This window comes from Poeciliopsis prolifica, unplaced genomic scaffold (genome assembly GCF_027474105.1).
Source record: "Poeciliopsis prolifica strain line A6 unplaced genomic scaffold, Auburn_PproV2 SCAFFOLD052, whole genome shotgun sequence".
Taxonomy (NCBI): Eukaryota; Metazoa; Chordata; class Actinopteri; order Cyprinodontiformes; family Poeciliidae; genus Poeciliopsis; species Poeciliopsis prolifica.
In genome coordinates, this window is record NW_026562427.1 from 3,075,441 (window position 1) to 3,088,289 (window position 12,849).

The window sequence follows — 12,849 nt, forward strand, 5'->3', positions numbered from 1 at the left end:
ATCGTTGCCTTCTTGGCTTTAACACTTGGTTAAACTGTGTCTACCAAACTGCACATCTCCAGTTAAGTTAGAATAATATGAGTGCTCTTTTCCCCCGAGCGGGAATTCTCAAATTAAACCATAGCGAAGCCATGGTTTCATCTGATTGCTTTTTGTTTGGTTGGTTCATTTACCATATTATGAAAGCCTATCTCAGATGGACAGCTTAAATGCGACCATAAAGCCCCACTGGGTCACTGAGGCACATGCATGTAGCCAATTGATGGGGTTCATGAAGCGCTTCGGTGAGCAGAGGCAGAGACTCCTTTTTGCTGCCTTTTGATTTGACTAACACCTTCCGTTTTTCTCCTTTTCTCACCAACACACATAGATACAATGAATCCTTTGCTTCAGCAATTCAGTTATATATTTAGTTAGGTCATTAACGAATGAGTCAAAAGACTGTCTTTCAAAAACAGTGTGCAACATAACCTTTGAAAACTTAAAAAATAAGAGCTGGTCCTCAAACATAATCGATTTTCTTTGGAAGATGTCAAGAGGTCTTGAATGGAACTTTATATTTTGAAAAACTCTTTGCGCCAATGCTTAGTTAATACTTTCATTTACTCTCTTTCAGAGAACAAAGTACATATTATCTTGCACATTAAAGGAAAAATATGTCATGTTCATGTCATTTATGTGTCATGTCATTTTTGATTACAGGGAATCAAACATAAAATCAAAATAGATGCTTTTTCTGTGGGCTTTTTGCAACTTTTACAAATAAGCAAGACTTTTCCCATGTCCTTTCCCTGCTAGTGTCATTATAATCACAACATTTCAAAAGTTATATTGAAATAAATGTGTTAAATGCAATGTTTATGGTGACATAAATTAGTTTAAGGAAGCACTCAAGTCTTCTAGTCGTCATTCTGCTCAATCTTCATTGAATAAGATCGTACAAAATCTCAAATTTCTTGTCCAGACTGTTTTCATCTGCCATGTGTTTAAATAGGTCACTGAAAATCCATGGCTTTAGCTACATCTTTGCAAAAGTGATCTTTTATTTCAAAGTTTTATTTTGACTAAATAAATATTGGACATATAATAATAATCCAATATTTATTTTCTAAGCATAAGACACTTGTAGAAACTGATAAGCTGAGCCAGGCTGTACCACACATTTTCTTTTGGTAAATCACAGATCTTTCATAGCAATATAGAGACACCATTCATAGAGCACATTTGCATAGCTCTGCAACACAAACATTGCTGTAATGACCTGACAATACCATATATTGCCATAATTCATTGTGCAGGCAATCTGTCTGCAATGATGAACAATAACTCTTCTTGGAATGTTGATTACTTGAACTATCTCCAAAACCAACCTATTTCATGGTGTTCTCTGATTAATTGTTTTAACTAATGAATGTGAATTAAGTGGGCATTCAGAATGCTTTCACAGCACCCTTAAATGGCCACGCAATCATTAGGGATGATAATAATAACAATAATAATTATTTCACAAACCATGTTCATGATTTTAACATTTTTAGCTCTGTCCACACATATCCTATGGGATTAATGTCTGTGAATTCTTGTCTTGCATTTTGTAAGTCATTTGCCTGTCTGCCTGTACAGACTCCACATTGAGGACCCATTTGTTCCTCCACTTTAACTTTCTTGCTGAAGATCTTAAAATATTGCTTAAATATTTGCACATAATGTTCTTTGTTCATGATTTTAAATATTTTGTTAAGTGCACCAGTCCCACCTGTAGCAAGATACCCACACAACAGGATGCTACCGACCCTGCATGCTTTGCAGATGTGAACCTATTCTCCAGCTGGCATTCTGCTGTTTTTTTCTTTGTTTGTTTTTTTCTCCAAATGTAACATTTGTTTAGTAACAGCAAACTACATAAAATATCTCTAAAGATTAAGGACTTTTTTTGTTCCTTTTGGAGTAAATGATGTCTAGCATATGTTTTTAGGGAACCCGTCTCACTGTGGATAGTGACAATCTTTTACCAGCTGTAACCAGGAATCTTCTTGTTGCCTTGTTGATATGGATACCAGAGCAGTTCATATATGGTATTTGTAGCACATCTCTTCTCCATTCCCATGGAGTCTATAGTTGGAAAAAAAAAAACTGAACGGATGTATGCAGCGCCTGCAGGCATCTGGAAGTCATACCTAAGAAAGAACCTTTCCTTGAAGGAAGGCATGAGTTTTCATGTGCCAGTGTGGAAAGAATGAGGTGCATGTCAGTTGGTCTAAATATATCAAATACACCACCGATGTGCCACATGGATTCCAAGATGTAAGGCTTTCACTGCAGAACATCAGCATCTCTCATCACACAAATATCTGAAGACACATACTTCTGAAGACACAGTAGTATCACTGCTACTGCTTAAGCTCACCAGTTTTTTTTTTGTTTTTTAATTTTTTTTTTACTCTGACAAAAGAAGGCAAAAAGCAAACATGCACGGTAAAATCCTTTAATTACCGATTGCAACAGTAAATTTCTGGCTAAGCATAGACTCCGAGGATATCTTTTCTTGATAAATGGCATATTAAAGTTCACTGATGGTGACTGGTGGTTTGCCATTTTGCCGGATTATGACTGACCACTAATCATTCCGACATGCGGCGGGTGCAAGAGAGTGACGAAAACTCTCTTTGCCGGGAATTAGAGTTTTGTGATTGAGTGCTTTTGTGGCATTAATCACCGTTGAGCGTGGAAGTGCCGCCCCCTCACGCACTGATTTACCATTTTGCTGTAATACACTGACTCTCTCATTTGCATGCTTTCACTAACCCAGTCCAATTAGGTTCCGTCAAACTCTCAGGCTTTCTCATCCTGACTTTGATCTAGAATTTTTGCCCCCTCACAGTCTCACAATTGCTTTTTTTTCCCCTTCACCCGCTGTTGAGATCTTTTTTGTCTCCTCTTTTTCCCTGTCTCTCTCACACTGCTATCTCTCTCTCCCAAAGCATTACCTCTTAGGCAGCAGGCAGACAGATTTTAGATGAGTCACCCAGAATGTCTGATTCCATCAGCTTCCCTCTGTTTCCTGCTCTCTCCTCACTCCTTGTTCCTGATCCTTCTGCATCATTCCACAATGTAAAAGGGTAAAAGAGGGAGTGACTTCTCTCTTCATGAACCCCTTTCTCTTTTCTTCTCCAACCCCCCTTGCCTCTGCAAATTTGAGACATTGTCTCCTTAGAAAACTGAGCTGTTTTTGAGTACGAACTAAAGTCTTGGACGGATGTGACATGACACAATATGATGAAGCAATTAAAGTTAAAGTGGGGATTGGTAGACAGAAACAAGAAGCGTGTGCTGCAGAGAGAGAGAGAGAAAAAAAAGAAGGCTTTTTTAAAACAACAACACATAGGGCAAGGTCATTCGCCATAATGACTTAAATCTCCAATTGAACTTTTATTTTTCCAAAGCTTGGTCCATTTTAGTGTTGGACTTTGTTCACTAACGAGGTTTTTTTGTTACAACAGGTCGAGCCGCGCAGTAGGTAAGCTGCTGGCTGGGAGTTTCAAACAAATTGACATAATCCACATCTCCATCCACACAAAGAAAAAGAATCAGCAAGAGTGCATGAATCACTTTTCCAGCTTGGACACATAATTAGAGCGAATGTGTAACTGTCATATCTTTTAGGCAGGCACAGCAGTTTATTGACTTTTCTTGTAGTGAAGCAGCCAACAGAGCATTTGTAAGCAACAATTTGAGATGAGAACAAAATGCGGTGTGAATAATTTCATGTTGATGAACTCTGAATTGTAGATATTTGCATTCTATGTCTTTTTAAGCTTTTTTTGGCATTAGCTTTAGTCTAAAGTTGGATTTATATTTCTAAGTTATCTGATCTTACTGGTGTTTTCCACATAAAGGGATTTACCAAAGGTAAAAGTTGTAAATTTTTCTGTCTTTTGACTAGGATTTGGAGTTTGTGTTCTACAGCATTTATTCAATAATTATTCTTTTACTATCTTTCTTTTTAGAGCCGGGGGAAGAATCAGAAACCACAATGTATTATGTCATTGGAGCGATTTTGTACAGAACCCTTGGCATCATCTTACCTGGACCAAAGTGAGTACTTTTGTTGTTATTTGTTCAAATGATTTCCTTCCAAAAATGTTACCCCTCACTTCTTGTTTCTATCTCTTTCTGTTATTTTATTAGATTAGATTAGATTATTATTCCTCTTAAATAACAATATAGAGTTTCCTCCTAAATTCTACTACTTTTCCATTGTCATGTTTGTTAATGGTCAACTTCCCAGTCTTTGAAGGGCAAGACGTGGAGGCAATGTAAAGGTTATTAAAATCCTCTGTGAGGATGTATTTTGCGGTGATAATGGGTTGTTCTATTCAGGTCAGCTCTCTTGGTTGCGGGAAAGTTGGATCTTTTGAGACCATTTTCTCAACTAACTAAATGTTAACGGGGACAGAATTCTGTTTTCACCAAGGCCCTCTCCGAATCGACCTTCCCCTCTCATTGTTTTTCATTTACTTGGAGGATTTCACAGAGCTTTTCTCTGAAATCCTCCAAAAACATGCACATATACTGGATGTATATCTTTGTATCATCAATTTCGTATTTGTTTGTACTTCAAGTCCTCCTGCGGTGATCAACTCCAAGATCCTGACGGTGACGGTGCGACCCGAACCTCAGCCGAGTGAGCCCATGGTTGTGGTGGAGCTGTCACCGCTTTTAAATGTAAGTCCTAATAAATCTAAACTCAGCATCTATATTGGTACATAATAACTAGACTTTTGATTACCAATGGGGATATTTTTTTCTCCAACCCAACTTACAGAAAAACTTACAAGAAAGCTCACATATTTCCTCATTTATATCAAAGTGCAAAAAAAATGCTAATAACTCTATAAAGAGCACTTTCTAATGCAAGGGTATGCAATTTTACTCCTACTTTGCTCTTGTAGACTAAGCATCTTTTGGTTTTGTAAATATTTGTGAGGCTTTAATGGAGTCTTGTCACCCCGGCTGACCTCAAGTTGCTCAGCTTCTGAGGAAATAAAAAGTGCTGCGTGATATAAACCGCTTTAATGCTAACTGAATAGTATGTGCAAACACAGATCTTTCTGACTTTTTTATACGGTAGACTTTGAGTGTCTGTTTTGTTAATATGAAAGTACAATATTCATGGAAATTATTGTGTATGAGTATAATGGGAAGCGAGCTTTTGAATGTTGATAGGGTGATTGTTTTATTGGCTGTACTACTATGTAAAGATAGGTGTTGATTATTCTCTCTTGTCCCATTATCCCGTTTCACCTCTTTGCACATACACTCTAATATCTCTATTAAATCTGATTGACATGGTCAAAATATATGACAAGATTTTATGAAAATGATCTTCAGTCTGCATCCCCTGCTGCTCTCCAGTTTTGCAGTACTCTACGTTTACATTCCTTTATATTTTCCTGTCTTTTGTTAAAACGTAGAGCAAGAACTTCACTTGGCTCGCTAATTTTCCTCTAGTTCCCAGATCCAGGGACTCCACATGTGCAGGGGAAGTAATAAAGATACAACCATTCAACATCAGACTTTAGATATTTATAGAGCTTTATCCAGAGAATTCAATGCATACAGAATGTTATATCAGCATTACACCCAGATCATCAAGAAGTCCAACATATGACAAAACATAGTATTACCTGCAACGAGTTGAAAAGGAAAGACAAAAATGCATTTTTGGGAATTGCTCACTCGGACACAAAGCAATTCGATCTTCTGCTGTAAAACAGACCTTTTTATGAGGATGTGTATTCCCTTAAATTAAATATATGCATTAGAAGGTGTGTCCTCCCCTTGTAGGGCTGTTTAATGTTAATTTTATTACCTTGCTTGAGACCTGCTAAAAAACCCAAAAGCAAATATATGAAGAGAACAAAGGTCATTCTCCACTAGAGTTGTCCCGTACCAGTCTCCCCTTTTTTACATTCGAGACCAGAATTTATGACCTCCAGCTAGACATAGCGGTTTTCTGTCTCAGTAATTCAACAAGAAACTGATTTCTATTTTAAACAAACTGGCACAAAAATCTAATGCCAAATAATAACTATAAATTTGGATCTAAAAACTGCATGGTTGTCTACTTTTAGGAAAGCTCTTTTAGAATACCTGAAATATATTAAAAGCAAAATAGTTTCCTAATCCTATTGTATTTCAGTAATATAAAATGCATGCAAATAGTATGGTTAGAGACTAAATAATTCAGAACATGCTGTTAATGCTTAAAGGAACTATCTTAATACATTTGATTATACTTGTAGAAGACTTTTCTTAAAGTTTTAGTGTTTTACTGAAGTCATAAACAAACACCAAAGATTTTTACTCCTCCTGATAAGAGATAGACTCTCTGTGCCTGGATATTCCCCTGTCTGAAGGCCCTCCTTAGTAATTTATGTGAGTTTGGAGAATCAGCAATTGTTTTAGTTTGGATCTTTATCTAAGTTTACCTAACTTAGAATCTACTCAAAATGTTCATGCTACATCTAATATCTCATATGCACAAAAGTTGACTGTCTCTAAAGTTATGCTAACCAAACTTATATTCTTAACACTTTCTATTATCTTTTTTTTTTTTGGGGGGTATTCTCTGTCCAAAGCAAAATGTCTTAATGCTGACCCTTGCATGCTGCACTACTCTGCAACCTGAAGGCTCCCGCTGAGTACAAGCACTTCTCTGGCACGCACTACAGCTCAGGGTTTGGCCAAACTTGGCACTGCAGATGCTGCTGTATACATAACCCGTTCTAAAGTCAGTATTATATTTCTCTAAAGAGTGCTTCAGAATTAGATTATTTTATTTCCCAAACGTTTGAGAGTTAACAAGAGATTCATCCAAACAGAACCCATGCAGATGATTAAAAAGGTTGTTCTTGATACTGCAGTGCTGTGCTTGTTGCACCAGCCTGAGCTTTGACCACAAAATGCATCCATTGTGCCATTGGGAACATTTCTTCAGAAAGTCTGCATCATAAAAAACAAAAAAACAAAAATGGTATTTCTGCATAGAATTTATGTGACAACAACACATTTTGATGATTTGTTAAACTTTTCAATAAACGGGCAACAAAATCTGTGATTTACACATTAAAATAACCTGAATCCTGTTTGGTTCTCTTGTGCTGAATCATCTTCATCTTAGACGATGTTTCATCTCATCTTCCGAGATTTACGTATTGGCAAAACATATGTGAAATTTACTGAAGCAATCCCAGATAATAATATCTTATCCCAGAGTTTTGTGGGCATAATCGTCCACCTAGTTTTTTTTTTCTTTTCTTAAGTCATCTCACAATCGCTTTTTCTTTGCATCACTCGCAACTGTAATCTTTACTCTTCTTGGGAACTAATATTTTTCCTCCCAATCACTCTCAATCATAAGTCTCATTTTAAGGTTGAGCATTAATGTTTCTTTTATGCAAACTTTGATGTTTTTACTCCTATAAGTAAACACTGGGATATTTACTTTTTGATTAACTTCCCCTGAAGATTTAGGAAAACTTTGAATGCAATCATTTTAAAAACACAATTTTGACACAGTATAAATGTTTTTAATGAGCTCCAGGGGGGATTAAGTGGTATTTGGTGAATCAAACAGTATTAACAGAGTGGATTGATGTTTCATAGCTTTCTAGTTGAAGCTTATTGACCACAGAAGTCATTTATGCAAAAGAAAGAACATTGCCTAATTGCTAAATTCAAGTTTTGGAAGAGACAATCATCAAGTCTTACTGTTAGCTGATTTTTCATTGTTTGGTTGCATAGGCATCATTAAAAATATAATTTCTCATTTTCCAAGCTTTTCTAGGGACTAGGTGAGAAAAACTCAGGTCATTTTACAAAGTGTGAGCCATTCAAAGCAAAACACAAGTTTCTACCTAAAGCAGGGTGCCATTAAAAGGTTAAATGTTTAACGAGATTTTGGGAAGCAACTTTTTTCACATTTAGTGAGATGACCAGCAGAAAAGAAATTTAAATTTTAAAATATGTTACATGATTATTGTTTCAGACGCAGTAAAGTTTGGCTTTAACACACACAAAATGTTTTTTGTTAGATTAAAATGGTGAAATGACTTGGATAAAATATTTTAGCTCCACTAATTTCACCTCTCAACTTCGTCAAACAGCTTAGTCAACGACAACAACAACAAAAATAACCTTGGACTGATGCTTGAGTTTATGTGTGAAATAACCCTGCCTCTGTTTCTGCCACTGTGGTTGGTCCCTATTATAGAGTGATGACATTTGTCACTAAAGCATTAGGATGTGACTTTGAATAAAAATAATATGATAGCAATTACTTCTTCCATTACTTACATCTGAATCTCATCAGACATATGCATAAATGCTATGACAAATTGGATGTGGTCTTAACAGCTCTAAGCTCTTCGACAGCCTAATTTCAAATGCAATGGAAATTTCCATATGAAGTTGATTTCATTCTAAGTTGCCTTTGGCATCGATTTTATATTTATCTTGGCGTTTTCAAACTTTGCAAGAATTGTTTGTTTTTGTCTGCTGTTGTAGCAGAACTCCCTTCAGTAGCTGCCACCTTAGCCAACCGTCTACACGGCCTATGCCAAGAATCTGTTCCGCCATTGTGTGCATTTTTGATTCAGTTTGTTTTGCTTTCATATTCACATTCAACCTTCCTATACAAAACACAACCAGGGAGATGCACACACCATGATTTTGTCCCTTGTTGCATAAGAATATACTTTGGGTCTGACCTTAGCCAATCTCGAAACATCCAGCTGCCTGAGCTGTAGCAAAGCAACAGCTGCCCTGTGCTTCACTCTCCAAAGCAAGTGTGCAGGGTCATGTCTTTACTGAGAGGACATCTGCTCCAGTCAGAGTCCATGTCTTTATCCCTGTTGTCCTGATTTCTGTGTGTCTTTAATGTTGAGGAGGATGCACAAGGCCCCAAACCCCAGTATCCCCAAAGCAGACCAGTTCAACATATGCCAAGTGCCAGAGTCCACCTGCTCCATCGTTCATACGTATATTTTTATGTAGGAGATGATTCTTCGCTCACCATTAAAGACCTGGGCATTCCTTATAAATTCAGATCATGCATAAGGTGACTTTGATCCATAAAACAGCATCCGCCTGATTGCCCCATTTTGTTTTTAGTTTCTTTTTTTTTTGGCATCTCTAATATTTCAAATGAAGTTGAAGGCTTTTAAGAATCCCTTAACCCGTGTTTGTGTGCTTATATGCTGTTGCATTAGGTTATTTCATCTCACTAGCTTACCATATCCATAGCCAATATTCATTACCACATGAGATATTGGGTACCTTAAGAAGAGGCAGTCCCCTTCAAGAATAAAAGAGAAGACTTCAAAGGCAGATGCTATTATCGTCATCGAGCCACACTGTGTGCTTCCTTTAAGAGACATCATTTGAGATGTCACTATACGAGGCAGAAGCATTAAGGAGAAGCCATACATTGCGGAAAAACAAAAATGTCAGTCGTCCTGTAGCAAACACGATGCCTGATGATTGATAGCTGCATGTTAAAGGAGCTCGCCACGCTAATGCATGCCTCGGGACATCTAACGTTGGTGACGGCTGCCTGTGTGTAAGGCAGAACAAAGCACTTTTCATCCATCAATCGTCGTCATCTGTTCTCTGAGCCTGTGTACATGGACCTTACATCATCTCGTCCTCTCAAGTCCAGTCATGGATGAACTGATTCGTGGTAGAACACTCCTGAACTGCTTGAAGAAGGACAAATGACCTTGTCTTTCTCAGAATAAATCATCATATTACTGTCTCCTCCTGTGTGCACCACCTCTATTGAGCCCTTTGGCTTAGTTAAAAGAAACTGAATCTGACTGATGAAAGCACTTCTTCTACTTCCTCTCCATATTTTGTCAACAACAGTTTTTTTTTTTTTTTTTATGAATACATTAACTTACAAAATATTCAAATCACTTGAACGTGCATCTTACTGGGATTTTCCATGATATACCAAAACAAATGTGAAGGAAAAAGACACATTGTTTTTTCTTTTTTTTTTACTGCTGGAATGTAATCTATTTTAAAATGTCTTCTTGAAATTTCATTGTAAATATTCGTCATCCCATGAACTAAAAGCCCTTTCAGTCCTCAGTGAAGGCAATCATTCCCACTGTGCGGTGGCAAGGTGTGAATTTAACTAATTAAACTTAGCTTTAAGCAATGGAAAGTATTTTTTCCATTTTAATTTTCCAACACCTTGGAAACTATGTTATCCCTTTTCTTCTGTCAAAAATGATGCACTACTTTGGGTTGGTGTATCACACTGAATGTTAATGTTTTCCAAGACAATAAATGAAAAAGCTGCATGTCTGTTGAATTCTTGCTATAAGCTTGTTTGCCATAAGGGGGAGCTCAAAGGCAAATTGCTTAATGCTTAGGACTTAAGAGGGCTCGCCATACAAAAAACATAGGAATCAATTTTCCTCTTCTTGTACCACTGTGCAGATTTCAATAGTGTACACTCACCTCAAGCTATTAACAAACTTTTACTAGCTATGTCAAAAATGAATCAGAGTCCCACAATGTATTCTATTTCTGAGGCCCAAATAAAATGTTTCTCTAAAATTTCAAGTAAACCAAAAAAAGTTCACCCCTGGTTGAAAGAACAGAGACGAGTTTGAACTAATCAGTGCAGGAACTACTTAAGATCGCTGGTGGAACAGATTGTGATGAGTCAGTTAAAGATATCGATCCCCTGATTGATTCACTGATTGAGTCATATGGAGTCTTCCTTTGCCACCTACTTCGATTACCACATGATTTATGCACCACTTGGACTCCAGCCTATTGGCTTCTGGTATCGGCTAGTCAATGGATGTGCTGGCAAGCTGACATCAGAACATGTTTAGTCTAATCTGAAGCTACGTTTGAGTTTTTCCAGTCAGATTGCGAGATGTTTCAGACTCTATTGTACGGGTCAAATTAATCCTTGCTTGGCAGTTTTTGTTTCCCCAACAGCTTTGTCATTGTTGGAGTTTGCTGGACTATGCCCTAGTCTGTATGTACCTAAAAGATGATGCTTTCATTCTAAAGTGCAGTTATTCTCAGTGCTCATGTCCATGAAATGTACTCTTTTATTGCTTCCAGTGTCTCGAGTCTGCGCCACACACCTCCTCTCTTTCTGCAGTCGCATCAGTAGCAGCTATTTGCTGCTCTGTCCTATTAAAGAATGACTCTTTCACCATGTCTTGCACTCACCGTCTGTCACAATCCTTCTCTTCCATTGTCTGTTTGCTTCTCTCCATTGCCCATGCAGCATCACTCTTTGTCCTTTTGGCAAGAAGCTACTCTGTCTTCTGTCCCTCTGCCTCCTCCTTTCCACTGGCAATAACAGCTTATCTCTTCCCCCTCTGTACCCCCCACCCTTCCCTGTCCTCCCTCTTCTCTATCTTGCAGGGTACATCAGATCCTCAGTGCGTTGTCTGGAACTATGGCAACACGTAAGTTGCTTTGAATGAATGCTGCTGCAGATATTCGAGATGTCTTGTCAGTATGTTTTGCTGATACTTATCGTGTGTGCAGTCTCATGTCCAGTCATACATCATTTAATAGTAAGCACACAAGAAACCCTCACTGGTACTGCTAATTAAATTACAAGAAAAAAGAAAACACTATTCCCTTTTTGCTGCCAGGAGTTCAAAGGTAGCATCACTTTTTAGTCTTGTCTTCTTTTTCACTGTTTACCTTTTCCCACACCGGTTTAATTTGCAGGTCTTTACAATGCTCTGAGTGTTGCTTTAATTCGACCAGCCTACTTGTTTTCAATCACTTTCCTGAAGTGCTAGTGTGTTCCTAAATGGGTTTTCTCCTAATTACCCAAGTAGGACACAGACAGTTTGATTTCGTTTGCTTTGAATAGTGGATCCGTCCAAGTGAACAATGTAATGTAAACCAGCACAATTGATCAGGCTGTTATCACCATTAACCCACATAGAGGCCGTCCAATTTGTCATTGACAGAAATAAACTTGTTCAGAAACATTTGACAAGGCGTAGCTCAGGTGGAGTGCTGTGGGAGTGCATTAGCTAAATTATTATTTTGCCAAACATGGCATCCTGAGCCTACTCTGTGAAGTACTGGTGATCTGTACAGGGTGTGCTCTACTTGCCTATTGACTACTGGAGAGAACCACCTGCTTCCATTGCAACTCTGAAAAAAGATTAGGTGGGTGTAGAAATGGCCTCATAACTACCATAAAGTTACCCTGTAGAAATGTAAGTTATTGGAACAACTGGTAGAATAAATGTCTTCATCAACAGATGTGAAAAGGTTTTTCACTGACCAGTGCATTCACACGTCGCAAAGCCTGGTTCAACGTTTTCATTTATAGTCCTAAATTTCGAACTAAACTTTTTACAACCATCAGCCACATTTGGTGAATATAAGAATTGGGGACACAAGCATCTACATAAAGTGTTAATAAAATGTCCACTATGACAGAGCATCTCACCCTGTCTCTAAAAAAAAAAGCTTTATTTGGATCATCAACACATTTGGTGTAGCACTGGTTCCTTTTGTTTTGCTCCTATTTAGCAACATTTAAAGAAGTTCTTTGAGAGGATTTAAAGAAAACCCTCTGCAAAAAACATAATCCTGCCTGTGCTGTAACTCTATAATTGCAAAGTTGCCATGATATCAGTGTGAACAATTCCGCTTGAAATTCTCTGACAAATCCATACTGTATAAAATACAGCTCCAGGGTTTTCCAAGCTGTACCTTAGTCACAGCACATTATCAACCAATAAAGCACCCACAGAGGTTTTGTGCATGTCCAGAATAACTCGC

At 37.7% G+C, this 12,849-nt stretch overlaps 1 protein-coding gene across 2 annotated transcripts in view; it reads left to right on the forward strand.

Annotated features, from left to right (window-relative positions):
• The window catches only part of adgrb2 (adhesion G protein-coupled receptor B2), a 241,880-nt gene that overhangs the window by 135,537 nt on the left and 93,494 nt on the right, over positions 1 to 12,849 (forward strand). For both annotated transcript variants that reach the window (XM_055058814.1, XM_055058815.1), the window contains 3 exons: positions 4,008 to 4,095; positions 4,623 to 4,725; positions 11,461 to 11,504. In XM_055058814.1, the coding sequence (XP_054914789.1) occupies positions 4,008 to 4,095; positions 4,623 to 4,725; positions 11,461 to 11,504 (235 nt within the window). The remainder of the gene's footprint in view (positions 1 to 4,007; positions 4,096 to 4,622; positions 4,726 to 11,460; positions 11,505 to 12,849) is intronic.